General features: G+C 44.4%; 3 protein-coding genes across 5 annotated transcripts; all 3 read right to left on the bottom strand.

Annotated features, from left to right (window-relative positions):
- Nucleotides 1–1,060: 1,060 nt before the first annotated feature.
- Nucleotides 1,061–27,328, bottom strand: LOC310666221 (protein S100-A8-like). Of its 3 annotated transcripts, none has more exons than XM_083416919.1 (3): nt 27,176–27,294; nt 1,868–2,031; nt 1,061–1,370 (listed from the first exon to the last, which is right to left on the bottom strand). In XM_083416919.1, the coding sequence occupies exons 2-3, from the start codon at nt 2,006–2,008 to the stop codon at nt 1,233–1,235; spliced, it is 279 nt and encodes a 92-aa protein (XP_083273045.1). In that variant the 5' UTR covers nt 2,009–2,031; nt 27,176–27,294; the 3' UTR covers nt 1,061–1,232. The 3 variants fall into 3 exon arrangements, with proteins under 3 accessions (XP_083273045.1, XP_083273046.1, XP_083273044.1); XM_083416920.1 differs by lacking the exons at nt 1,061–1,370; nt 1,868–2,031 and adding exons at nt 18,058–18,367; nt 18,874–19,037 and having other exon boundaries at nt 27,176–27,302; XM_083416918.1 differs by lacking the exons at nt 1,061–1,370; nt 1,868–2,031 and adding exons at nt 23,673–23,987; nt 24,753–24,916 and having other exon boundaries at nt 27,176–27,328.
- LOC310666222 (protein MRP-126-like) lies at nt 5,029–6,015 on the bottom strand. The gene is made up of 2 exons (XM_083416921.1): nt 5,853–6,015; nt 5,029–5,338 (listed from the first exon to the last, which is right to left on the bottom strand). Exons 1-2 carry the CDS (start codon nt 5,991–5,993, stop codon nt 5,201–5,203), a joined length of 279 nt encoding a protein of 92 aa, XP_083273047.1. The 5' UTR covers nt 5,994–6,015; the 3' UTR covers nt 5,029–5,200.
- On the bottom strand, nt 11,338–12,393 carry LOC310666208 (protein S100-A7-like). The gene is made up of 2 exons (XM_083416895.1): nt 12,173–12,393; nt 11,338–11,647 (listed from the first exon to the last, which is right to left on the bottom strand). The coding sequence occupies exons 1-2, from the start codon at nt 12,356–12,358 to the stop codon at nt 11,510–11,512; spliced, it is 324 nt and encodes a 107-aa protein (XP_083273021.1). The 5' UTR covers nt 12,359–12,393; the 3' UTR covers nt 11,338–11,509.
- Nucleotides 27,329–27,845: the final 517 nt, after the last annotated feature.

The following is a 27,845-nucleotide window of genomic DNA, read 5'->3' on the forward strand; positions in this document are numbered from 1 at the left end:
TCGTTGGTTCTGCTAGTTCTTGGAACTGGTTCCAGCTGCTCAGAAATGGAGGGAGGGAGCAGTTACCAACAAAGGAAGAACGGGCCATGCAGAGTGGGAGAGTGGGAGGGAGGGAGGGAGGGAGGGAGACAGCTGCCTAACAGCGTCCGCATCAACCAAGAGACTGAAGCCGTAGAGATAAGGAAAGAAGAATCATTCCATTGTCTGGAAAGGGACCTTCTTGATTTCCATGGAGAAGCTGTTTTCAGTGGAGCCCAGGAATGGAAGCTCACAGCTGTATTGCGGCAACACTGGGTGTTGAAATTTTGTGCCCCCTAACAATTTTGCTCCTGGGGCGACTGCCCCATGCTGGACCTCTGCTCTTGGTTCCAACAATCACACCAAGGGTTGCTTATAGGTATGTTAGGATTTCCATGTTTCAAAAAGGGGGTAGGGGGGAGTTTTTAAGCTTTATTTGGTTGTTCAAGACCTAAAAAAAAAAAACACCCTGAAGTTTTTGGGCTATTTTAAATTAAATTCACCCAAATCGACATGGGTTGCCATACAATCTGCCATACAAAACCACCTTGGGGTCTTATTTTCAAGTAGGTCTTTATATCTAGTCCATACATTAAACAATGCTTTCCTGACAATGTGAATCTTAAACATTCTGTGCACTTTAACTTTATCATACCATAAGTATGCATGCCAACCAAACACATTGTTAAATCCTTCTATATCCAATATATCTGTATTTTCAAGAAGTAGCCATTCCTTCAGCCAGCAGAAAGCTGCTGCTTCATAATAAAGTTTTAGGTCTGGCAGGGCAAAGCCTCCTCTTTCCTTTACATCCGTTAGTATTTTAAATTTTATCCTTGGCTTTTTGCCCTGCCAGACAAATCTAGATATATCTTTCTGCCACTTCTTGAAGCAATCAATTTTATCAATGATCTGCAATGTCTGGAATAAAAACAGCATTCTTGGCAATACATTCATCTTTATCACAGCAATACGACCCAATAGTGAGAGTTTCAAATTAGACCATATTTCTAGATCTAGGTTGAAATAAGACACCAAATGATTTCCAAGTAAAATGTTTATTTCTTATTCTTTTGCCAAAGCATTGCATTCCAAGCTGGTGTATGCAGATAGGAGTTTGTGAATATTTGGAAGGTTATTATCCAACACTCCCCTGAAGTCTCCTGAGGGATTTGCTGGACCTATTTTTTCCAGTGGCCAAGGGGACTCCCTGCTTACTTGTGGAGCTTGTCATGAGTTTCAGCGATGAATTTTGAAATCAGGTGTCCCACTTCAGCAAAACTCAGTTTGCCGTCCTTGTTTATGTCCGCCTCCTGGAAGAGCTGGTCTCTCTTTTGTTGCTTCAAGGGAGACTGCAGTGTTGGGGGTGGGAAAATGGAGGAGAGAAGAGGAGAGAAGACTTCAGATATGTTTGTTGCATTTCCCCAGCCAAGTAATACGTATAAAAAATCATATGTTGCAGCAAAGTGTGCATATATATACATATATGCAATAATAACATACAAAAATGCAGCATATTAGGAAAAGGTACTTTGTGAATATTAGGCAAAAATACAAACAAAAATGTTTGATAGGAAAGAATTACAATAAACATTTTTTTTTAAATGCAGTGCAAATGGAGAGAACGGAATCTAAGACTGAAAAGAGACTGAAACAGACATATCTGCCCATTCCTAGATATGCTTTGTTTTCAGAGTAGCTGAGCATCCTTCAAAGCAGAGACCTGGTGAGATTTCAGCCCCTTCCCCTTTTAAGCTGGCCAAAGAAAACTTGCACATTGGTCCCAATGGGTGTCCCAGGCCCTTGAGTGGCCAGAATTTACCCCTGCCTCCTCTTATCTCCCCCTCACCTCGTCAATGTCAGGAAACTGCTCGTCCAGCATCTTCTTAAATGCCTGCTTGTCAAGGCTGTCAGAATTCCCAGAGTACGTGTGGTAGAGTTCTATGTATTGTTCAGCAAGTTGTTGCAACTGAGTCTTGGGCTTGGACATTCTGAAGGGCTTCTGGTGGCAACCTGGGAATTCATAGGAACACATGAGCAGCTCTGCCTGAGTAGTTCTGTTGGTTAGAGCGTGTTGCTGATAACACCAAGGTTGCAGGTTTGATCCCCATCTTGGGACCAGATGATCCTCAGGGTCCCTTCCAACTCTGATTCTTCAGGATCAAGAATAAGGTGTCCATGTGGCCTGCCTAACACAGGACAGCTCTCCATTTGAATTTTATTTTTTATTTAGCTCGTTTAAGTGTTTTTCAGATGGCTTACATGTACAACTACTTACGTATTGATCAATTGCATTATCTACTTACCAAAGTTTCTACTGCAAACATGCAACATGTATTGCAAACCACCTTAAAAGAATGTATTTTTGCCGTGATGCAATAAGGGAAATGGAAATAACCAGTGCTTTTTTCTTTAAAAAAATGTTTACTGGTATTCTCAGTTTCCTACTCATATTTAAATACTGCTCCTCAATGAGGCCAAACCTGGATTCAAAAATGTTTAGGGGTATGTGTACCCCTGTGTACCCCCAGAAAAAAAGCACTGGAAATAATCCCAGGATGGGCACTCCCAACAGACCTGTGTGTTATTTTTGTTGGTTAAAGATCTGGCCATAAATTGCAATACACGGGGGGTTTGGGGGGTTGAGCCGGAACTCACCAAAAGTCAGGTGGGCACCATTGTCATTATAAGAGAACAAGTGAGGCATTCATGGTGAGTTCCGGCACTTCCTTCCCTTCAAAAATAGCAAGGGTGGTACATGCTTTCTGCCTAGCTATCTGTCAAAACTCGAGAAACTTACCTTTCTTGTTTTCCTAGGCTCTCCACCCCCCCAAAAAAATCTGCTCCAGAGGGTTGGGGAAAACTTTCAGAACAGGGGGTCTGTATGGAAAGAGACAGCCCTCGAGATAGATAGGAAGTGAGACATCCAGGGCTTTAAACACCAATGTGAGCACCTTGAGTTCGGCTAGAGCAGCTGCAAAGATGGGGAACTTACAATCTTCCAAAGGTTCCTGGACTTTGTCATCCTTGTCCATTGACCATGCTGGCTGGGCCTGGTGGGAGTTGGAATCCCAAGCATCTGGAAAAACTACAAGTTTTTCATCCCTGCCCTAGCTGATAATCTCAAGAAGATTTAGCACCCTATGTCCAATGTACAAGAACCCAAGAACCTATGTCCAACAAGAACCCAAGAAAGCTTCCCATAGTCTTCAGCTTACCTCGGTGGTGGTGAACAAGAGAGTTTGAATGCGCCAAAGTCGGATGAAGAGCCCTAAATTGCTCCCACCTCTTATACCCCATCTAGATTTCTGCTCCGACCCCCCACTTATGAAATCTTTGCTCCTTCTCAACTGTCACTCCCCAGTTGCACCCATTCACCCTGACCCACCCTGTGTTCAAGATATCTGATTAAGATCTTCCTCTGGGGGCTGGGGTTCCCTCCCTGAAACTTGTGTCGAATCACCGTCCATCATTTAGTAGCATCAAGTTCACACCAACTGTACAACATTGCTTTCTTAGAATGCATGGATCATATTGTGGTTGAACTGTTTTGTGGATATAGGTGGGGCCTGAAGTTTCTCAAATCAGCATGGCTTCTTGTGCAATATGCTTGCTGGGTGCATTTTCTGCTGCAATGGTTAGAAAGATTTTGATGGGTCCTATGAAGCCAACTTATACCCAGAGCAGCCCCTGCTAAAACACAATGACCTAGAGTTAGCCACCTCTATTACAATGGGTTTACTCTGAGTAGGATTCCCATTGGCAACAAGTAGTGATTGATGGATCTATCAATTTAAGTTCCTCATTCCTTCTTCACACACCTCTTCAGACACACCCTATAAGTGACCCGATTTTGATGGGACAGTCACAAGAAAATGTTAAGACACCATGGCTTTGAGACCTTGTCCTGAATGTCTCGAATCCCAAAGTGGTTAGAAAAAGAGGTGCCGGAACTCACCACAGACACTTGCCTTGTTCTCTTATATTGGCAATGGCAAGCACCAGACGGGTGCCAGAACTGAGAGCCAGTGTGGTGAGAACTGAGAGCCAGTGTGGTGTAGTGGTTAAGAGCGGTAGACTCGTAATCTGGTGAACCGGGTTCGTGTCTCCGCTCCTCCGCATGCAGCTGCTGGGTGACCTTGGGCTAGTCATACTTCTCTGAAGTCTCTCAGCCCCACTCACCTCACAGAGTGTTTGTTGTGGGGGAGGAAGGGAAAGGACAATGTTAGCCACTTTGAGACTCCTTCGGGTAGTGATAAAGCGGGATATCAAATCCAAACTCCTCTTCTTCTGCTGCTGCTGTGGCAATAAAGCACCCCAGATGGAATACGCATACGCATTCAGCGGCCTAACAGTGTCCACGTCAACCAAGAGACTGCAGCCATAGAGATAAGGAAAGAAGAGTCGTTCCATTGTCTGGAAAGCTCTTTTCCTGGTTTCCATGGAGAAGCCGTTTTCAATGGAGCCCAGGAATGGAAGTGCACAGCTGTATTGAGGCAGCAATGGGTGTTGAAATTTTATGCCCCCTAACAATTTTGCTCCTGGGGCGACTGGCCCTGTGCTCCCCACCCCCAAATACTGCACCACTGCTCTTGGCTCCAACACTCCAACAATCACACCGAGCATTGCTTCTAGGGTTGCCATATTCCAATAAAAGTTTGTGGGGTTTTTGGAGGGAGGGGGATTTGTTAAGCTTTATTTAGTTTTGCAAGATCTCAGAAATAAAAGGAAGTTTCTGAGCTATTTTAAATTAAATTCGCCCAAATCGACATGGGTTGCCATACAATCTGACATGTCAGTGGTTTCCTCCCAGACACTGTTTCTGACATCCGAATCCCGGCTATGTCTGGGAAATTCAAATACTTGACCTAGATGGGAATGAACTTCTAAGATGGATGGAGGTGTGTGAAGAAGCTAATCTTCCATAGTCTCCCAGGAAAGAGATTGAATATAGAAAAGCCAGTAAGACTGCAGTTTGTCAGACTGAGGTTGAAATAAAACACCAAATGATTTCCAAGTAAAATGTTTATTTCTTATTCTGTTGCCAAAGCATTGCATTCCAAGATAGTGAATGCGGATAGGGGTTTGTGAGTATTTGGGAGGTTATTATCCAACACTCCCCTGACATCTCCTGAAGGATTTGCTGGACCTATTTTTTCCAGTGGCCAAGGGGACGCCCTTCTTACTTGCGGAGTTTCTCATGAGTTTCACCAACGAATATTGCAAGCAGGCGTCCCACTTCAGCAAAACTCAGTTTGCCGTCCTTGTTTATGTCTGCCTCCTGGAAGAGCTGGTCTCTCTTTTGTTGCTTCAAGGGAGACTGCAGTGTTGGGGGTGGGAAAATGGGGGAGAGAAGACTTCAGATGTGTTTGTTGCATTTCCCCAGCCAAGTAATACGTATAAAAATTCATATGCTACAGTAAAGTGTGCTACACACGCACACACACACACAACCTATATATCTACACAATAATAACATACAAAAATGCAGCATATCAGGGAAAGATGCTTTTCAAAAATGTGTATATTGGTCAAAAATGCATACAGAAATGTTTAATAGGAAAGAATTACAATAAACATTTTTTAAAAAAATGCAGCGCAATTGGGGAGAACGGAATTTAAGACTGAAGAGACTGAAACAGACATAGCTGCCCATCCCTAGATATGCTTTGTTTTCAGAGTAGCTGAGCATCCTTCAAAGCAGGGACCTGGTGAGATTTCAGCCCCTCCCCAACTTAACTTGGCCGAAGGAACCCTGAACATTGGTGCCAATGGGTGTCCCAGGCCCTTGAGTGGCCAGAATTTGCCCCTGCCTCTTCTTATCTCCCCCTCACCTCATCAATGTCAGGAAACTGCTCGTCCAGCAGCTTCTTAAATGCCTGCTTGTCAAGGCTGTCAGAATTCCCAGAGTACCGGTGGTAGAGGTCTATGTATTGTTCAGCAAGTTCTTGCAACTGAGTCTTGGGCTTGCACATTCTGAAGGGCTTCTGGTGGCAACCTGGGAATTCATAGGAACACATGAGCGGCTCTGCCTAAGTAGTTCTGTTGGTTAGAGTGTGTTGCTGATGACACCAAGGTTGCAGGTTTGATCCCCATCTTTGGGACCAGATGATCCTCAGGGTCCCTTCCAACTCTGATTCTTCGGGATCAAGAATAAGGTGTCCATGTGACCTACCTAACACAGGACAGCTCTCCATTTGAATTCTGTTTTTCATTTAGCTCGTTTAAGTGTTGTTCATATGGCTTACATGTACAACGACTTACATATTGATTAGTTACATTACTTAAATGCTGAAGTTTCTAACGCAAAGAGGCAACATGTATGGGGGACTATCTTAAAAGAATGTAATTTTGCCATGATGCAATAAGAGAAATAATCCCAGGATGTGCACTCCCAACAGACCTGTTTGTTATTTTTGTTTTTTAGTTGGTTAAAGATCCGGCCTTAAATTGCAATACACAGGAGGGGGGGTTGAGCCAGAACTCACCAAAATTCAGGTGGGCACCATTACTATTATAAGAGAACAAGTGAGGCATTCATGGTGAGTTCCAGCACTTCTTTTCCTAGAAAAATACCATGGGTGATACATGCTTTCTGCCTAACTACCGTATTTTTCACTCTAAGATGCACCAGACCATAAGACGCGCCTAGTTTTTGGAGGAGGAAAACAAGGAAAAAAATATTCTGAATCTCAGAAGCCAGAACAACAAGAAGGATCTCTGTGCAGCGAAAGCAGCGATCCCTCTTGCTGTTCTGGCTTCTGGGATAGCTGCGCAGCCTGCATTCGCTCCCTAAGACGTGCACACATTTCCTCTTACTTTTTAGGAGGGAAAAAGTGAGTCTTATGGAGCAAAAAATGGGGTATCTGTCAAAACTCGAAAAACTCAAAAATATAAATATCTCAAGTGGATATGCAAAATCTGGAGACCTAGTAAACATGGTGAACTTGACTAATACAGCCGGGGGCAGAGAGAGTGGACAGCCTTGGAACTGTTTTCTTCAGAAATGGAGAGTTTTCATAATGTGTTGGTGCAACAGAGTGCAAGGAAATGGTTGCCATTAAATGTAAATCCATAGGTGCTGCCATGGATACTCTTAAATATCTTGGTCTGGACACCTCCAAGTTATTCTGTTAGGACAAGAATCTCCACTTGCATAACAGAACTTCACCTAGGCTCTCTTTCCACCCCCCTGCCCCCACCCTCCAAAAAAAATCTGCTCCAGAGGGTTGGGGAAACTCTTAAAACATATTTGGTGGGGTGACAGGGAGGGGAGAGGGAAGGCCATCAACCAAGCTCCAGAGAGCGATGGAGCTGCAAAGAGGGTCCCCTTGGCCAACCATGTCACTTGAGAGGGTCTGTAGGAAAGGAGGCAGCCCTTGAGATAAATAGGGAGTGAGACATTCAGGGCTTCAAACACCAACGTGAGCACCTTGAATTGGGCTGGAGCAGCTGCAACGATGGGGAACTTACAATCCGCCAAAGGTTCCTGGACTTTGTCATTCTTGTCCATTGACCATGCTGGCTGGGGCTGGTTGGAGTTGAAATCCTGAACATCTGGATCCTTGCCTACAGATTTTTCATCCCTGCCCTAGCTGATAATCTCAAGAAGATTTATCACCCTATGTCCTATGTATTACCCAACAAGAACCCAAGAAAGCTTCCCATAGCCTTCAGCTTACCTTGGTGGTGGTGAACAAGAGAGTTCGAATGAGCCAAAGTCGGATGAAGAGCCCTACATCGCTCCCACCTCTTATACCCCATGTATACCCCACCCCCCTCCTCTTGCGAAATGTTTGCTCCTTCTCAAATGACACTCCCCGGTTGCACACATTAACCACAAGCACCCTGTGCTCAAGGTATCTGAGGAAGATCTTCTTTCAGCTAGACACCTTTGGGGGCTGGGGTTCCCTCCTTGCAGCTTGTGGCCAATCACTGTCCGTCATTTAGGAGCCCCAAGTTTGCACCCTCTGGTCAACATTGCTTTCTTAGAATTCATAAAACATATTGCAGTTCAACTGCTTTGTGGATATAGGGGGAGCCCAAAGTTTCTGAAAACAACATGCATTCTCTGTGGGGTATGCCCCACAGAGAAACCTACGGTCTGCAAATAAAAACATCCTGAAGGTCCCAGGCCTCAGAGAGGTTAGGCTGGCCTCAACTAGAGCCAGGGCTTTCTCGGCTGTGGCTCCAATCTGGTGGAACGCTCTGTCACAAGAGACTAGGGCCCTGCGGGACCTGACATCTTTCCGCAGTGCCTGCAAAACAGAGTTGTTCCACCAGGCCTTTGGTCAGGGCCCAGCCTGACTCCCTCCTCTGGCAACCTGCACAGAATTTTGCTTAACGGTTGCCATTAATTTGATTTTAATTAATTTTATAATGGAATGTTTTTAGAATGTTTGATTATTTGATTGTTTGATTATTTAATTGTTGTTAGCCGCCCTGAGCCCGGCTTCGGCTGGGGAGGGCGGGATATAAATAAAATTTTTTATTATTATTATTATTATTATTATTATTATTATTATTATTATTTATTTTATTATGTTTTATCCTCATATGGGTGATCCTCAGGGTCCCTTCCAACTCGGCAATTCTATGATTTTTCAGGATCAACAGTAGTGTCCGTGTGTCCTACCTAACACAGGACAGCTCTGTATTTGAATTCTGTTTTTTATTTAGCTCATTTAAGTGTTGCTCATATGGCTTACATAAAATGACTTACATATTAATTATAGTATTTTTCTGTGTATAACAGGCACCCGTGTAAAAGAAGCTCCTTATTTTTTGAGAATCAAAATTAAGAATATGCACTATGCACTATCAGTGTATAAGATGACCCCATATTTTAAACATATATATATATATATGTATATATATATATATATATATATATATATATATATATATATATAGTCTTCTACACGGAAAAATACGGTTATTTCATTACTTAGATGCTGAAGTTTCTAATAGTCAATGGACAAGGATGACAAAGTCTGGCAACCTTTGGAGGATTGTAAGTTCCCCATCGTTGCAGCTGCTCCAGCCCAATTCAAGGTGCTCGCATTGGTGTTTAAAGCCCTGAATGTCTCACTCCCTATTTATCTCAAGGGCTGCCTCCTTCCCTACGGACCCTCTCAAGTGACATGGTTGGCCAAGGGGACCCTCTTTGCAGCTCCATTGCTCTCTGGAGATTGGTTGGTGACAGTGGCCTGGGGGAGGGCCTTCTCTCTCCCCTCCCTGACACCTCCACCAAATCTGTTCTGGGAGTTTCCCCAACCCTCTGGAGCAGATGTAGGGTGGGGAACCTAGGGAGATAAGAAAGGTAAGGTTCTGTTATGTAAGTTGAGATTCTTGTCCTAACAGAATAACTCGGAGGTGTCCAGACCAAGATATTTAAGATTATCCCTGGCAGCACCTATGGATTTACATTTAACAGCAACCATCTCCTTGCACTCTGTTGCACCAACGCATTATGAAAACTCTCCATTTCTGAAGAAAACAGTTCCAAGGCTGTCCACTCTCTCTGCCCCCGGCTGTATTAGTCAAGTTTACCATGTTTACTAGGTCTCCAGAACTGCATATCCACTTGAGATGTTTATCGTTCTGTTTTTGAGTTTTTCGAGTTTTGACAGATAGTTAGGCAGAAAACATGTATTACCCTTTTCTAGGAACACACCATGAATGCCTCACTTGTTCTCTTATAATGACAATGGCGCCCACCTGACTTTTGCTGAGTTTCGGCTCAAAAAAACCGCCCGTGTATCACAATTTAAGCCCAGATCTTTAACTAACTAAAAAATAAAAATAACAGACAGGTTTGTCAGATGTGCACATCCTGACGTCATTTCCATTTCTCTTACTGCATCATGGCAAAATTACATTCTTTTAAGATAGTCCCCAATACATGTTGCATGTTTGCAGTAGAAACTTGGGTAAGTAGATAATGCAAATAATCAATATGTATGTGCAGTGGTGCCTTGCAAGACGAAATTAATTCGTTCTGCGAGTTTTTTCGTCTTGCGAAGCACCACTGTGTATTGACGGTTTCCCATAGGAATGCATTGGTGGTTTTAAAAAAAAGGCGCAAGACGTTTCGTCTTGCGAAGCAAGCCCATAGGGAAATCTGTCTTGCGAAGCAACTCAGAAAACGAAAAACTCTTTCGTCTTGCGAGTTTTTCGACTTGCGAGGCATTCGTCTTGCGAGGTACCACTGTAGTTATATATGTAAGTCATGGGTAGACAAACTAAGGCCAGGGGGCTAGATGCGGCCCAATCACCTTCTAAATCCTGCCCACGGATGGTCCAGGAATCAGCATGTTTTTTCATCAATAGAATATGTCCTTTTATTTACAATGCATCTCTGGGCTATTTGTGGGGCCTGCTTGGTGTTTTTACATGAGTAGAATGTGCACTTTTATTTAAAATGCATCTCTGGGTTATTTGTGGGGCATAGGAATTTGTTCATTTCCCCCCCCAAAAAATAGTCCAACCCCCCCCCCACAAGGTCTGAGGGACAGTGGACCAGCCCCCTGCTGAAAGTTTTCTGAACCCTGATGTAAGTCATACGACTTACTTTGATATCACTTTGACGTGCTTTCGAACTGCTTGGTTGGCAGGAGGAGGGACCGAGCAACGGGAGCTCACCCCGTCGCGGGGATTCAAACCGCCGACCTTCTGATCGGCAAGTCCTAGGCTCTGTGGTTTAACCCACAGTGCCACCCGTGTCCCTCAAGTCATATGAACAACACTTAAATGAGCTAAATAAAAAATAGAGTTCAAATGGGGAGCTGCTCTGTGCTGAATAGGACACATGGACACCTTTAATCTTGATCCAGAAGAATCACGAAATTGTAGAGTTGAACTGAGACAGTGTGGTGTAGTGATTAGAGGGTTAGACTAGGCTCTGGAAGACCAGGGTCCAAGTCCCCACTCAGCCATGAACTTCACTGGGTGAGCTGAGGCCAGTCTCTCACTCCCAGCCTAACCTAATGCGTAAGGGTTGCTGTGGAGATAAAATGAGGAGGAGAATTATGTACAGAACCTTGAGCTCCTTGGAGGAAAGAGGAGAGTTAAAGTCAAGAAATAAATCAAACAAAGCCTCATCTCCTAGCCACCACAGCAGAGGAGGTTTCTGTTGACGGATCCCTGAACAAGGAGCCCAGGACTAGATGCCCACATGTATCGTGAATCAACCTGCAAGGTAGGCAGAGGTGTGTGAAGAAGCAAATCTTCCATAGTCTCCCACGAAAGAGATTGAATATAGAAAAGCCAGTAAGACTGCAGTTTGTGAGACTGAGGTTGAAATAAGACACCAAATGATTTCCAAGTTAAATGTTTATTTCTTATTCTGTTGCCAAAGCATTGCATTCCAAGATAGTGAATGCGGATAGGGGTTTGTGACTTTTTGGGAGGTTATTATCCAACACTCCCCTGACATCTCCTGAAGGATTTGCTGGACCTATTTTTTCCAGTGGCCAAGGGGACGCCCTTCTTACTTGCGGAGTTTCTCATGAGTTTCACCAACGAATTTTGCAAGCAGGCGTCCCACTTCAGCAAAACTCAGCTTGCCGTCCTTGTTTATGTCTGCCTCCTGGAAGAGCTGGTCTCTCTTTTGTTGCTTCAAGGGAGACTGCAGTGTTGGGGGTGGGAAAATGGAGGAGAGAAGACTTCAGATGTGTTTGTTGCATTTCCCCAGCCAAGGAATACGTATAAAAATTCATATGCTACAGTAAAGTGTGCTACACACACACACACACACACACACACACACACACCTATATATCTACACAATAATAACATACAAAAATGCAACATATCAGGGAAAGATGCTTTTCAAAAATGTGTACAATGGGCAAAAATGCATACAAAAATGTTTAATAGGAAAGAATTACAGTAAACATTTTTTTAAAAAATGCAGCGCAAATGGGGAGAACGGAATTTAAGACTGATGAGACTGAAACAGACATAGCTGTGCATCCCTAGATATGCTTTGCTTTCAGAGTAGCTGAGCATCCTTCAAAGCAGCGACCTGGTGAGATTTCAGCCCCTCCCCAACTTAACTTGGCCGAAGGAACCCTGAACATTGGTCCCAATGGGTGTCCCAGGCCCTTGAGTGGCCAGAATTTGCCCCTGCCTCTTCTTATCTCCCCCTCACCTCATCAATGTCAGGAAACTGCTCGCCCAGCATCTTCTTAAATGCCTGCTTGTCAAGGCTGTCAGAATTCCCAGAGTACGTGAGGTAGAGGTCTATGTATTGTTCAGCAAGTTGTTGCAACTGAGTCTTGGGCTTGGACATTCTGAAGGGCTTCTGGTGGCAACCTGGGAATTCATAGGAACACATGAGCGGCTCTGCCTGGGTAGTTCAGTTGGTTAGAGCGTGTTGCTGATAACACCAAGGTTACAGGTTTGATCCCCATATGGGACAGCTTCTTATTCCTGCAATGCAGGGATCTGGGACCAGATTATCCTCAGGGTCCCTTCCAACTTTGCAATTCTATGATTCTTCAGGATCAAGAATAAGGTGTCCGTGTGACCTACCTAAGACAGGACAGCTCTCTATTTGAATTCTGTTTTTCATTTAGCTCGTTGAAGTGTTGTTCATATGGCTTACATGTACAACGACTTACACATTGATTAGTTACATTACTTAAATGCTGAAGTTTCTAACGCAAACAGGCAACATGTATGGGGGACTATCTTAAAAGAATGTAATTTTGCCATGATGCAATAAGAGAAATAACTCCAGGATGTGCACTCCCAACAGACCTGTTTGTTATTTTTGTTTTTTAGTTGGTTAAAGATCCGGCCTTAAATTGCAATACACGGGGGGGTTTGAGCCAGAACTCACCAAAAGTCAGGTGGGCACCATTACTATTATAAGAGAACAAGTGAGGCACTCATGGTGAGTTCCGGCACTTCTTTCCCTAGAAAAATACCATGGGTGATACATGCTTTCTGCCTAACTACCGTATTTTTCACTCTAAGACGCACCAGACCATAAGACACACCTAGTTTTTGGAGGAGGAAAACAAGAAAAAAAATATTCTGAATCTCAGAAGCCAGAACAACAAGAAGGATCTCTGTGCAGTGAAAGCAGCGATCCCTCTTGCTGTTCTGGCTTCTGGGATAGCTGCGCAGCCTGCATTCGCTCCCTAAGACGTGCACACATTTCCCCTTACTTTTTAGGAGGGAAAAAGTGAGTATTATGGAGCAAAAAATGGGGTATCTGTCAAAACTCGAAAAACTCAAAAATACAAACATCTCAAGTGGATATGCAAAATCTGGAGACCTAGTAAACATGGTGAAATTGACTAATACAGCCGGGGGCAGAGAGAGTGGACAGCCTTGCAACTATTTTCTTCAGAAATGGAGAGTTTTCATAATGTGTTGGTGCAACAGAGTGCAAGGAAATGGTTGCCGTTAAATGTAAATCCCTAGGTGCTGCCAGGGATACTCTTAAATATCTTGGTCTGGACACCTCCAAGTTATTCTGTTAGGACAAGAATCTCCACTTGCATAACAGAACTTCACCTAGGCTCTCTTTCCACCCCCCTGCCCCCACCCTCCAAAAAAAAATCTGCTCCAGAGGGTTGGGGAAACTCTTAAAACAGATTTGGTGGGGTGACAGGGAGGGGAGAGGGAAGGCCATCAACCAAGCTCCAGAGAGCGATGGAGCTGCAAAGAGGGTCCCCTTGGCCAACCATGTCACTTGAGAGGGTCCGTAGGGAAGGAGGCAGCCCTTGAGATAAATGGGGAGTGAGACATTCAGGGCTTTAAACACCAATGCGAGCCCCTTGAATTGGGCTGGAGCAGCTGCAACAATGGGGATCTTACAATCCTCCAAAGGTTCATGGACTTTGTCATTCTTGTCCATTGACCATGCTGGCTGTTGCTGGTTGGAGTTGGAATCCTGAACATCTGGATCCTTGCCTACAGATTTTTTGTCCCTGCCCTAGCTGATAATCTCAAGAAGATTTATCACCCTATGTCCTATGTACTACCCAACAAGAACCCAAGAAAGCTTCCCATAGCCTTCAGCTTACCTTGGTGGTGGTGAACAAGAGAGTTCGAATGAGCCAAAGTCGGATGAAGAGCCCTACATCGCTCCCACCTCTTATACCCCATCTAGAATCCTGCTCCCACCCCCCTCCTCTTGTGAAATGTTTTCTCCTTCTCAAATGACACTCCCCGGTTGCACACATTAACCACAAGCACCCTGTGCTCAAGGTATCTGTGGAAGATCTTCTTTCAGCTAGACACCATTGGGGGCTTGGGTTCCCTCCTTGCAGCTTGTGGCCAATCACTGTCCGTCATTTAGGAGCCCCAAGTTTGCACCCTCTGGTCAACATTGCTTTCTTAGAATTCATAAAACATATTGCAGTTCAACTGCTTTGTGGATATAGGGGGGCCCCCAAAGTTTCTGAAAACAGCACGCATTCTTGTGCATGTTTTATCCTCATATGGGACAGCTTCTTATTTCTGCAATTCCAGGAGTTGGGACTGGGTGATCCTCAGGGTCCCTTCCAACTCGGCAATTCTATGATTTTTTCAGGATCAACCATAGTGTCCGTGTGTCCTACCTAACACAGGACAGCTCTCTATTTGAATTCTGTTTTTTATTTAGCTCATTTAAGTGTTGCTCATATGGCTCATATGGCTCATAGGGACGCGGGTGGCGCTGTGGGTTAAAGCCTCAGCGCCTAGGGCTTGCCGATCGAAAGGTCGGCAGTTCGAATCCCCGCGGCGGGGTGCGCTCCCGTTGTTCGGTCCCAGCGCCTGCCAACCTAGCAGTTCGAAAGCACTCTCGGGTGCAAGTAGATAAATAGGGACCGCTTACTAGCGGGAAGGTAAACGGCGTTTCCGTGTGCGGCTCTGGCTCGCCAGAGCAGCGATGTCACGCTGGCCACGTGACCCGGAAGTGTCTTCGGACAGCGCTGGCCCCCGGCCTCTTTGAGTGAGATGGGCGCACAACCCTAGAGTCTGTCAAGACTGGCCCATACGGGTAGGGGTACCTTTACCTTTACCTTTACCATATGGCTTACATAAAATGACTTACATATTAATTATAGTATTTTTCTGTGTATAACATGCACCCGTGTAAAAGAAGCCCCTTATTTTTTGAGAATCAAAATTAAGAATATGCACTATGCACTATCAGTGTATAAGATGACCCCATATTTTAAAATTCAAGAGAGAGAGAGAGAGAGAGAGAGAGAGAGAGAGTCTTCTACACGAAAAAATACGGTTATTTCATTACTTAGATGCTGAAGTTTCTAATAGTCAATGGACAAGGATGACAAAGTCCAGCAACCTTTGGAGGATTGTAAGTTCCCCATCGTTGCAGCTGCTCCAGCCCAATTCAAGGGGCTCACATTGGTGTTTAAAGCCCTGAATGTCTCACTCCCTATTTATCTCAAGGGCTGCCTCCTTCCCTACGGACCCTCTCAAGTGACATGGTTGGCCAAGGGGACCCTCCTTGCAGCTCCATTGCTCTCTGGAGATTGGTTGGCGGCAGTGGCCTGGGGGAGGGCCTTCTCTCTCCCCTCCCTGACACCTCCACCAAATCTGTTCTGGGAGTTTCCCCAACCCTCTGGAGCAGATGTAGGGTGGGGAGCCTAGGGAGATAAGAAAGGTAAGGTTCTGTTATGTAAGTTGAGATTCTTGTGCTAACAGAATAACTTGGTGGTGTCCAGACCAAGATATTTAAGATTATCCCTGGCAGCACCTATGGATTTACATTTAACAGCAACCATCTCCTTGCACTCTGTTGCACCAACGCATTATGAAAACTCTCCATTTCTGAAGAAAACAGTTCCAAGGCTGTCCACTCTCTCTGCCCCCAGCTGTATTAGTCAAGTTCACCATGTTTACTAGGTCTCCAGAACTGCATGTCCACTTGAGATGTTTATCGTTCTGTTTTTGAGTTTTTCGAGTTTTGACAGATAGTTAGGCAGAAAACATGTATTACCCTTTTCTAGGAAGACACCATGAATGCCTCAATTGTTCTCTTATAATGACAATGGTGCCCACCTGACGTTTCCTGAGTTTCAGCTCAAAAAAACCTCCCGTGTATCACAATTTAAGCCCAGATCTTTAACTAACTAAAAAACGAACATAACAGACAGGTTTGTCAGGTGTGCACATCCTGACGTCATTTCCATTTCTCTTACTGCATCATGGCAAAATTACATTCTTTTAAGATAGTCCCCAATACATGTTGCGTGTTTGCAGTAGAAACTTGGGTAAGTAGATAATGCAAATAATCAATATGTATGTGCAGTGGTGCCTCGCAAGATGAAATTAATTCGTTCTGTGAGTTTTTTCGTCTTGTGAATTTTTTTGTCTTGCGAAGCACCACTGTGTATTGACGGTTTCCCATAGGAATGCATTGGCGGTTTTTTAAAAAAAGGCGCAAGACGTTTTCGTCTTGCGAAGCAAGCCCATAGGGAAATCCGTCTTGCGAAGCAACTCAGAAAACGAAAAGCTCTTTCATCTTGCGAGTTTCTCGTCTTGCAAGGCATTCGTCTTGCAAGGTACCACTGTAGTTATATATGTAAGTCATGGGTAGACAAACTAAGGCCAGGGGGCTAAATGCGGCCCAATCACCTTCTAAATCCTGCCCACAGACGGTCCAGGAATCAGCATGTTTTTTCATCAGTAGAATATGTCCTTTTATTTAAAATGCACCTCTGGGTTATTTGTGGGGCCTGCCTGGTGTTTTTACATGAGTAGAATGTGCACTTTTATTTAAAATGCATCTCTGGGTTATTTGTGGGGCATAGGAATTTGTTCATTTCCCCCCCAAAAATATAGTCCATCCCCCCCACAAGGTCTGAGGGACAGTGGACCAGCCCCCTGCTGAAAGTTTTCTGACCCCTGGTGTAAGTCATATGACTTACTTTGATATCACTTTGACGTGCTTTCGAACTGCTTGGTTGGGAGGAGCAGGGACCGAGCAACGGGAGCTCACCCCGTCGCAGGGATTCAAACCGCCGACCTTCTGATCGGCAAGTCCTAGGCTCTGTGGTTTAAACCACAGTGCCACCCGTGTCCCTCAAGTCATATGAACAACACTTAAATGAGCTAAATAAAAAATAGAGTTCAAATGGGGAGCTGCTCTGTGCTGAATAGGACACATAGACACCTTTAATCTTGATCCAGAAGAATCACGAAATTGTAGAGTTGAACTGAGAGAGACAGTGTGGTGTAGTGATTAGAGGGTTAGACTAGGCTCTGGAAGACCAGGGTCCAAGTCCCCACTCTGTTGAATTGTTTCTCTAAATGTAAACGTTCATCATTGTTTCACCCAATGTGTATACCTTTAAGGGGCCAGAGCAAGGGCCAGAGCAAACTAACGAGATCCAGCTTTACAGCTGTGAAGCATAGCAGGTGCTGCTGCTGAGTTGCATTGATTAAGCTGTGTCAGGAATTGGCTGCAGTATATAAGGGGGGCAGCACCTAGCTCTGCCATTTACCCTGGGGATGGGTTGGTGGTTGGGTCATGTTTGTGTGTAGATGTATTTGGTGTATAAGGAGTTTTTGTTTTTCTTATTAAAACCTTGTGTAAGTTATTTTTGAGTCCCTTTTTTTAATGCATGGTCTCCCCAGCAAGCTCTCCGCAGCATTACTACACTGCGAAAAGCCAACACATTCAGCCATGAACTTCACTGGGTGAGCTGAGGCCAGTCTCTCACTCCCAGCCTAACCTAATGCGTAAGGGTTGCTGTGGAGATAAAATGAGGAGGAGAATTATGTACAGAACCTTGAGCTCCTTGGAGGAAAGAGGAGAGTTAAATTCAAGAAATAAATCAAACAAAGCCTCGTCTCCTAGCCACCACAGCAGAGGAGGTTTCTATTGACGGATCCCTGAACAAGGAGCGCAGGACTAGATGCCCACATGTATCGTGAATCAACCTGCAAGGTAGGCAGAGGTGTGTGAAGAAGCTAATCTTCCATAGTCTCCCAGGCAAGAGATTGAATATAGAAAAGCCAGTAAGACTGCAGTTTGTCAGACTGAGGTTGAAATAAGACACCAAATGATTTCCAAGTTAAATGTTTATTTCTTATTCTGTTGCCAAAGCATTGCATTCCAAGATAGTGAATGCGGATAGGGGTTTGTGACTTTTTGGGAGGTTATTATCCAACACTCCCCTGACATCTCCTGAAGGATTTGCTGGACCTATTTTTTCCAGTGGCCAAGGGGACGCCCTTCTTACTTGCGGAGTTTCTCATGAGTTTCACCAACGAATTTTGCAACCAGGCGTCCCACTTCAGCAAAACTCAGCTTGCCGTCCTTGTTTATTTCTGCCTCCTGGAAGAGCTGGTCTCTCTTTTGTTGCTTCAAGGGAGACTGCAGTGTTGGGGGTGGGAAAATGGGGGAGAGAAGACTTCACATGTGTTTGTTGCATTTCCCCAGCCAAGGAATACGTATAAAAATTCATATGCTACAGTAAAGTGTGCTACACACACACACACCTATATATCTACACAATAATAACATACAAAAATGCAGCATATCAGGGAAAGATGCTTTTCCAAAATGTGTATATTGGGCAAAAATGTATACAAAAATGTTTAATAGGAAAGAATTACAATAAACATTTTTTAAAAAAAATGCAGCGCAAATGGGGAGAACGGAATTTAAGACTGAAGAGACTGAAAAAGACATATCTGCCCATCCCTAGATATGCTTTGTTTTCAGAGTAGCTGAGCATCCTTCAAAGCAGAGACCTGGTGAGATTTCAGCCCCTCCCCAACTTAACTTGGCCGAAGGAACCCTGAACATTGGTCCCAATGGGTGTCCCAGGCCCTTGAGTGGCCAGAATTTGCCCCTGCCTCTTCTTATCTCCCCCTCACCTCATCAATGTCAGGAAACTGCTCATCCAGCATCTTCTTAAATGCCCGCTTGTCAAGGCTGTCAGAATTCCCAGAGTACGTGAGGTAGAGGTCTATGTATTGTTCAGCAAGTTGTTGCAACTGAGTCTTGGGCTTGGACATTCTGAAGGGCTTCTGGTGGCAACCTGGGAATTCATAGGAACACATGAGCGGCTCTGCCTGGGTAGTTCAGTTGGTTAGAGCGTGTTGCTGATAACACCAAGGTTACAGGTTTGATCCCCATATGGGACAGCTTCTTATTCCTGCAATGCCGGGAGTTGGGACCAGATTATCCTCAGGGTCCCTTCCAACTTTGCAATTCTATGATTCTTCAGGACCAAGAATAAGGTGTCCATGTGACCTACCTAACACAGGACAGCTCTCTATTTGAATTCTGTTTTTCATTTACTCGTTTAAGTGTTGTTCATATGGCTTACATGTACAACGACTTACATATTGATTAGTTACATTACTTAAATGCTGACGTTTCTAACGCAAACAGGCAAAAATATTCTGAATCTCAGAAACCAGAACAACAAGAAGGATCTCTGTGCAGTGAAAGCAGCGATCCCTCTTGCTGTTCTGGCTTCTGGGATAGCTGCGCAGCCTGCATTCGCTCCCTAAGACACACACACATTTCCCCTTACTTTTTAGGAGGGAAAAAGTGAGTATTATGGAGCAAAAAATGGGGTATCTGTCAAAACTCGAAAAACTCAAAAATACAAACATCTCAAGTGGATATGCAAAATCTGGAGACCTGGTAAACATGGTGAAATTGACTAATACAGCCGGGGGCAGAGAGAGTGGACAGCCTTGCAACTGTTTTCTTCAGAAATGGAGAGTTTTCATAATGTGTTGGTGCAACAGAGTGCAAGGAAATGGTTGCCGTTAAATGTAAATCCCTAGGTGCTGCCAGGGATACTCTTAAATATCTTGGTCTGGACACCTCCAAGTTATTCTGTTAGGACAAGAATCTCCACTTGCATAACAGAACTTCACCTAGGCTCTCTTTCCACCCCCCTGCCCCCACCCTCCAAAAAAAATCTGCTCCAGAGGGTTGGGGAAACTCTTAAAACATATTTGGTGGGGTGACAGGGAGGGGAGAGGGAAGGCCATCAACCAAGCTCCAGAGAGCGATGGAGCTGCAAAGAGGGTCCCCTTGGCCAACCATGTCACTTGAGAGGGTCCGTAGAGAAGGAGGCAGCCCTTGAGATAAATAGGGAGTGAGACATTCAGGGCTTTAAACACCAATGTGAGCCCCTTGAATTGGGCTGGAGCAGCTGCAACGATGGGGAACTTACAGTCCTCCAAAGGTTCCTGGACTTTGTCATTCTTGTCCATTGACCATGCTGCCTGGGGCTGGTTGGAGTTGGAATCCTGAGCATCTGGATCCTTGCCTACAGATTTTTTGTCCCTGCCCTAGCTGATAATCTCAAGAAGATTTATCACCCTATGTCCTATGTATTACCCAACAAGAACCCAAGAAAGCTTCCTATAGCCTTCAGCTTACCTTGGTGGTGGTGAACAAGAGAGTTCGAAGGAGCCAAAGTCGGATGAAGAGGCCTACATCGCTCCCACCTCTTATACCCCATCTAGAATCCTGCTCCCACCCCCCTCCACTTGCGAAATGTTTGCTCCTTCTCAAATGACACTCCCCGGTTGCACACATTAACCACAAGCACCCTGTGCTCAAGGTATCTGAGGAAGATCTTCTTTCAGCTAGACACCATTGGGGGCTTGGGTTCCCTCCTTGCAGCTTGTGGCCAATCACTATCCGTCATTTAGGAGCCCCAAGTTTGCAGTCTCTGATCAACATTGCTTTCTTAGAATTCATAAAACATATTGCAGTTCAACTGCTTTGTGGATATAGGGGGGCCCCCAAAGTTTCTGAAAACAGCATGCATTCTTGTGCATGTTTTATCCTCATATGGGACAGCTTCTTATTTCTGCAATTCCAGGAGTTGGGACTGGGTGATCCTCAGGGTCCCTTCCAACTCGGCAATTCTATGATTTTTTCAGGATCAACAATAGTGTCCGTGTGTCCTACCTAACACAGGACAGCTCTCTATTTGAATTCTGTTTTTTATTTACGTAGCTCATTTAAGTGTTGCTCATATGGCTTACATAAAATGACTTACATATTATAGTATTTTTCTGTGTATAACATGCACCCGTGTAAAAGAAGCCCCTTATTTTTTGAGAATCAAAATTAAGAATATGCACTATGCACTATCAGTGTATAGGTAAAGGTACCCCTGCCCATACGGGCCAGTCTTGACAGACTCTAGGGTTGTGCGCCCATCTCACTCAAAGAGGCCAAGGGCCAGCGCTGTCCGAAGACACTTCCGGGTCACGTGGCCAGCGTGACATCGCTGCTCTGGCGATCCGGAGCTGCACACGGAAACGCCGTTTACCTTCCCACTATAAAGCGGTCCCTATTTATCTACTTGCACCCGGGGGTGCTTTCGAACTGCTAGGTTGGCAGGCGCTGGGACCGAACAACGGGAGCGACCTCTTGATCGGCATGCCCTAGGCGCTGAAGCTTTAACCCACAGCGCCACCCGCGTCCCTCATCAGTGTATAAGATCTTATCAGTGTATAAGATGACCCCATATTTTAAACTTATATATAGTCTTCTACACGAAAAAATGCGGTTATTTCATTACTAAGATGCTGAAGTTTCTAATAGTCAATGGACAAGGATGACAAAGTCCAGGAACCTTTGGAGGATTGTAAGTTCCCCATCTTTGCAGCTGCTCCAGCTGAACTCAAGGTGCTCACATTGGTGTTTAAAGCCCTGAATGTCTCACTCCCTATTTATCTCAAGGGCTGCCTCCTTCCCTACGGACCCTCTCAAGTGACATGGTTGGCCAAGGGGACCCTCTTTGCAGCTCCATTGCTCTCTGGAGATTGGTTGGTGACAGTGGCCTGGGGGAGGGCCTTCTCTCTCCCCTTCCTGTCACCTCCACGAAATCTGTTCTGGGAGTTTCCCCAACCCTCTGGAGCAGATGTAGGGTGGGGAGCCTAGGGAGATAAGAAAGGTAAGGTTCTGTTATGTAAGTTGAGATTCTTGTGCTAACAGAATAACTTGGAGGTGCCCAGACCAAGATATTTAAGAGTATCCCTGGCAGCATCTATGGATTTACATTTAACAACAACCATTTCCTTGCACTCTGTTGCACCAACACATTATGAAAACTCTCCATTTCTGAAGAAAACAGTTCCAAGGCTGTCCACTCTCTCTGCCCCCGGCTGTATTAGTCAATTTCACCATGTTTACTAGGTCTCCAGAATTGCATATCCACTTGAGATGTTTATCGTTCTGTTTTTGAGTTTTTTGAGTTTTGACAGATAGTTAGGCAGAAAACATGTATTACCCTTTTCTAGGAGAAGAAGTGCCAGAACTGACCATGAATGCCTCACTTGTTCGCTTATAATTACAATGGTGCCCACCTGCTTTTGCTGAGTTTCGGCTCAAAAAAACCACCCGTGTATCACAATTTAAGCCCAGATCTTTAACTAACTAAAAAATGAAAATTTGTCAGGTGTGCACATCCTGACGTCATTTCCATTTCTCTTACTGCATCATGGCAAAATTACATTCTTTTAAGATAGTCCCCAATACATGTTGCGTGTTTGCAGTAGAAACTTGGGTAAGTAGATAATGCAAATAATCAATATGTATGTAGTTATATATGTAAGTCATGGGTAGACAAACTAAGGCCAGGGGGCTAGATGCGGCCCAATCACCTTCTAAATCCTGCCCATGGACGGTCCAGGAATCAGCATGTTTTTTCATCAATAGAATATGTCCTTTTATTTAAAATGCATCTCTGGGTTATTTGTGGGGCCTGCCTGGTGTTTTTACATGAGTAGAATGTGCACTTTTATTTAAAATGCATCTCTGGGTTATTTGTGGGGCATAGGAATTTGTTCATTTCCCCCCAAAAAATATAGTTCATCCCCCCCACAAGGTCTGAGGGACATTGGACCAGCCCCCTGCTGAAAGTTTTCTGACCCCTGATGTAAGTCATATGACTTACTTTGCTATCACTTTGACATGCTTTTGAACTGCTTGGTTGGCAGGAGCAGGGACCGAGCAACGGGAGCTCACCCCGTCGCGGGGATTCAAACCGCCGACCTTCTGATCGGCAAGTCCTAGGCTCTGTGGTTTAACCCACAGTGCCACCCGTGTCCCTCAAGTCATATGAACAACACTTAAATGAGCTAAATAAAAAATAGAGTTCAAGTGGGGAGCTGCTCTGTGCTGAATAGGACACATGGACACCTTTAATCTTGATCCAGAAGAATCACGAAATTGTAGAGTTGAACTGAGACAGTGTGGTGTAGTGATTAGAGGGTTAGACTAGGCTCTGGAAGACCAGGGTCCAAGTCCCCACTCAGCCATGAACTTCACTGGGTGAGCTGAGGCCAGTCTCTCACTCCCAGCCTAACCTAATGCGTAAGGGTTGCTGTGGAGATAAAATGAGGAGGAGAATTATGTACAGAACCTTGAGCTCCTTGGAGGAAAGAGGAGAGTTAAAGTCAAGAAATAAATCAAACAAAGCCTCATCTCCTAGCCACCACAGCAGAGGAGGTTTCTGTTGACGGATCCCTGAACAAGGAGCGCAGGACTAGATGCCCACATGTATCGTGAATCAACCTGCAAGGTAGGCAGAGGTGTGTGAAGAAGCAAATAGTCTCCCAGGCAAGAGATTGAATATAGAAAAGGCAGTAACATGGCAGTTGTCAGAATGAGGTTGAAATAAAACACCCAATGATTTTCAAGTAAAATGTTTATTTCTTATTCTATTGCCAAAGCATTAGATTCCAAGATAGTGAATGCGGAAAAGGGTTTGTGTATGTTTGGAAGGTTAGCATCCAACACGCTCTTGTGCACTGACGTCTCCTGGAGGATTAGCTGGGCCATTTTCCCAGTGGCCAAGGGGACGCCCTTCTTACTTGTGGAGCTTGTCATGAGTTTCAGCGATAAATTTTGCGATCAGGTGGCCCACTTCAGTAAAACTCAGTTTGCCGTCCTTGCTTATGTCCGCCTCCTTGAAGAGCTGGTCTCTCTTTTGTTTCTTCAAGGGAGACTGCAGTGTTGGGGGTGGGAAAATGAAGGAGAGAAGACTTCACATGTGTTTGTTGCCTTTCCCCAGCCAAGTAATATGTATAAAAATTCATATGCTACAGTAAGGTGTGCACAAATATATCTATCATCTATCATCTATCATCTATCATCTATCTATCATCATCTATCATCTATCATCTATCATCTATCATCTATCATCTATCATCTATCATCTATCATCTATCGTCTATCATCGTCTATCGTCTATCTATCTTTTTAATTAAATGTTCTGTTTTACAATTTAAAGTACTCATTTTTACATCCTTAAAATATCAATTACTTCCCTTTATCATCTTTCATCACTATCTATCATCTATATATCTATTTATAATCTATCTGTCTATATCGATCATCTATGCAATAATAACATACAAAAATGCAGCGTATTAGGGAAAGGTGCTTTGCAAAAATGTGTATATTGGGCAAAAATGCATACAAAAATACGTTTAATAGGAAAGAATTACAATAAACTTTTTTTTTTAATGGAACGTAAATGGGGAGAACAGAATTTAAGACGCAAAAGAGACTGAAACAGACATATCTGTCCATCCCTAGATATGCTTTGTTTTCAGAGTAGCTGAGCGTCCTTCAAAGCAGAGACCTGGTGAGATTTCAGCTCCTCCCCGTCTTAACGTGGCCAAAGGAACCCTGAACATTGGTGTCAATGGGTGTCCCAGGCCCTTGAGTGGCCAGAATTTGCCCCTGCCTCTTCTTATCTCCCCCTCACCTCATCAGTGTCAGGAAACTGCTCGTCCAGCATCTTCTTAAATGCCTGCTTGTCAAGGCTGTCAGAATTCCCAGAGTACTTGTGGTAGAGGTCTATGTATTGTTCAATAAGTTGTTGCAACTGAGTCTTGGGCTTGGACATTCTGAAGGGCTTCTGGTGGCAACCTGGGAATTCATAGGAACACATGAGCGGCTCTGCCTGGATTATTTGTTGGATAGCTCAATTGGTTAGAGCGTAGTGCTGATAACAGCAAGGCTGCTGGTTTTATACCCATATGTGGCAGCTGCATATTCCTACATTGCAGGGAGTTGAGACTAGATGATCCTCAGGGTCCCTTCCAAATCTTTGATTTTATAATTCTTCAGGATTAAGAATAGCGTGTCCATGTGTCCTACTTAGCACAGGACAGCTCTCCATTTGAATTCTGTTTTTTATTTACCGTATTTTTCGCTCTATAAGACGCACCAAACCACAAGACGCACCTAGTTTTTGGAGGAGGAAAACAAGAAAAAAAATATTCTGAATCTCAGAAGCCAGAACAGCAAGAGGGATTGCTGCACAGTGAAAGCAGCGATCCCTCTTGCTGTTCTGGCTTCTGGGATAGCTGCGCAGCCTGCATTCGCTCCATAAGACGCACACACATTCCCCCTTACTTTTTAGGAGGGAAAAAGTGAGTCTTATAGAGCAAAAAGTACGGTAGTTCATTTAAGTGTTGTTCAGATGGCTTACCTGTAGAACTACTTACATATTCATTGATTGCATTATTTACTTACCCAAGTTTCTACTGCAAACATGCAGCATGTATTGGGCACTATCTTAAAAGAATGTAATTTTGCCATCATGCAATAAGGGAAATGGAAATAACCCCGGGATCTGCACTCCTGACAAACCTGTCTGTTATTTTCGTTTTTACTTTGTTAAAGATCCAGCCTTAAATTGCGATACACAAGGGTTTTTTTGTGCCAGAACTCAGGAAAAGGCAGGTGGGCGCCACTGCCATAATAAGAGAACAGTGAGGCATTCATGGTGAGTTCCAGCACTTCTTTTCGTAGAAAAGGATAACACATGTTTTCTGCCTAACTATCTGTCAAAACTCGAAAAACTCAAAAATACAAAGATAAATATCTCAAGTAGATAAGCAAAATCTGGAGACCTAGTAAACATGGTGAAATTGACTAATACAGCCGGGGGCAGAGAGAGTGGACAGCCTTGGAATTGTTTTCTTCAGAAATGGAGAGTTTTCATAATGCGTTGGTGCAACAGAGTACAAGGAGATGGTTGTTGTTAAATGTAAATCTATAGATGCTGCCAAATGAAAATCTATAGATGCTGCCAGGGATACTCTTAAATATCTTGGTCTAGACACCTCCAAGTTATTCTGTTAGCAGAAGAATCTCAACTTACATAACAGAACTTTACCTTATCTCCCTAGGCTCCCCACCCTACATCTGCTCCAGAGGGTTGGGGGAACTCCCAGAACAGATCTGGTGGAGGGGAGAGGAAAGCTCCATGCGTGTGCCGACACGGCGCTGCAGGTTGCAGACATGCCTCCATCATGGATTATGTCCGCAATCCGAGGTTCCACTGTACTCACAAAGTACTGAGATTGTCATTATTCTCCACCTTTTCCCGTAAGCTCCCAAGACAGGTTTCAACCTTAAAGCACTATATTAAAACCCATTTAAAGCAACTTACAAGTGTCAAAAGCCAGCATAAAGTGGTGCATCTACACTGGAAGCTGTATAATGAAGGTGCTGGATGTGCCAATGGATTCAAGTTAAAGAAAGGAGATTCCGACTAAACAGGAATAACTTTCTGACAGTAAGAGCTGTTTGACAGTGGAATGGACTCCTTCAGGAAGTTGTAGACTTCCTTGGAGGTTTCTAAGCAGAGGTTGTATGGTCATCTACAATGGATGCTTTAGCTGTGATTCCCGCATTGCAAGGAATTAGACGAGATGAACCTTTGGGTCCCTTCCAACTCTAATATTCTACGATGAACCTCTTTGTGGAAGGAGATTCACAACTAAGGGGCTGCCACAGAGAAGGTCTTCTCCAGGCCACCATCACCAACCGAACTCCAGAGAGTGATGGACCTACAAAGACCATATCACTTGAGAGGTTCTGCAGGGAACGAGTGAGACATTTAGGGCTTTAAAAACCTATGTGAGCACCTTGAATTGTGTTAGAGCTACTGCAACGACGGGGAACCTACAGTCCACCAGATGTTGCCGGGCTTTGTCATCCTTGTCCATTGACAACGCTGACTGGGGCTGGTGGGAGTTGGAGTCCAGAACATCTGGATTCTTGCCTACAGGTTTTTCATCCCTGCCCTAGCTGATAATCTCAAGAAGATTTATCACCCTGTGTCCAATGTATAACCCAACAAGAACCCAAGAAAGCTTCCCATAGTCTTCAGCTTACCTTGGTTGGTGATAAACAAGAGAGTTTGAATGCTCCAAAGTTGGATGAAGAGCCCTAAATCGCTCCCACCTCTTATACCCCACCTAGATTTCTGCTCCCACCCCCCACTTATGAAATCTTTGCTCTTTCTCAAATGACACTCCTATGTTGAACCAATTAACCCTGAACACCTGGTGCTCAAGGTATCTGATGGCGATCTTCCTTCAGCAAGGCACCTCTGGGGGCTGGGGTTCCCTCCCTACAGCTTGTGGCCAATCACTGTTCATCATTTAGGAACAGCAGGTTTACACCCATGGTGCGGCATCACTTTTCATTGCTTTCTTAGAACTCATTAATCACATTGTGGTTAAACCGTTTTGTAGATATAGGTGGGGCCCGAAGTTTCTGAAAACGGCATGCATTCTTGCGCAATATGGAACGCTGGGTGCATTCTTTCCTGCAATGGTTGGAATGATTTCCATGGGTCATATGCAGCCAACTTATACCCAGAGGAGACCCTGCTAAAACACACAGACTGACGTGAACAATGTGTATTACAATGGGTTTACTCTGAGTAGGACTACCATTGGCTACAAGTAGCAATCGATGGATCTATGTAGAACACAGCATCCTCCTTCTCCTGCCTTCCTCTTCATCCTTCATTACTTTTATCCATCCTCTGGTTGCCTTC

Source organism: Podarcis tiliguerta (genome assembly GCF_965153285.1).
Source record: "Podarcis tiliguerta genome assembly, chromosome: 16".
In the NCBI taxonomy this organism is placed as follows: Eukaryota; Metazoa; Chordata; class Lepidosauria; order Squamata; family Lacertidae; genus Podarcis; species Podarcis tiliguerta.

Coding starts and splice junctions, on each gene's coding strand:
- LOC310666221 (XM_083416919.1), bottom strand. CDS start 2,008: ATGTCCAAGCCCAAGACTCAGTTGCAACAACTTGCTGAACAATACATA. Junction 1,371..1,867: donor AGTTTCCTGACATTGACGAG/GTGAGGGGGAGA, acceptor CCAACACTGCAG/TCTCCCTTGAAGCAACAAAA.
- LOC310666208 (XM_083416895.1), bottom strand. CDS start 12,358: ATGTGTTCCTATGAATTCCCAGGTTGCCACCAGAAGCCCTTCAGAATG. Junction 11,648..12,172: donor AGTTTCCTGACATTGATGAG/GTGAGGGGGAGA, acceptor CCAACACTGCAG/TCTCCCTTGAAGCAACAAAA.
- LOC310666222 (XM_083416921.1), bottom strand. CDS start 5,993: ATGTGCAAGCCCAAGACTCAGTTGCAAGAACTTGCTGAACAATACATA. Junction 5,339..5,852: donor AGTTTCCTGACATTGATGAG/GTGAGGGGGAGA, acceptor CCAACACTGCAG/TCTCCCTTGAAGCAACAAAA.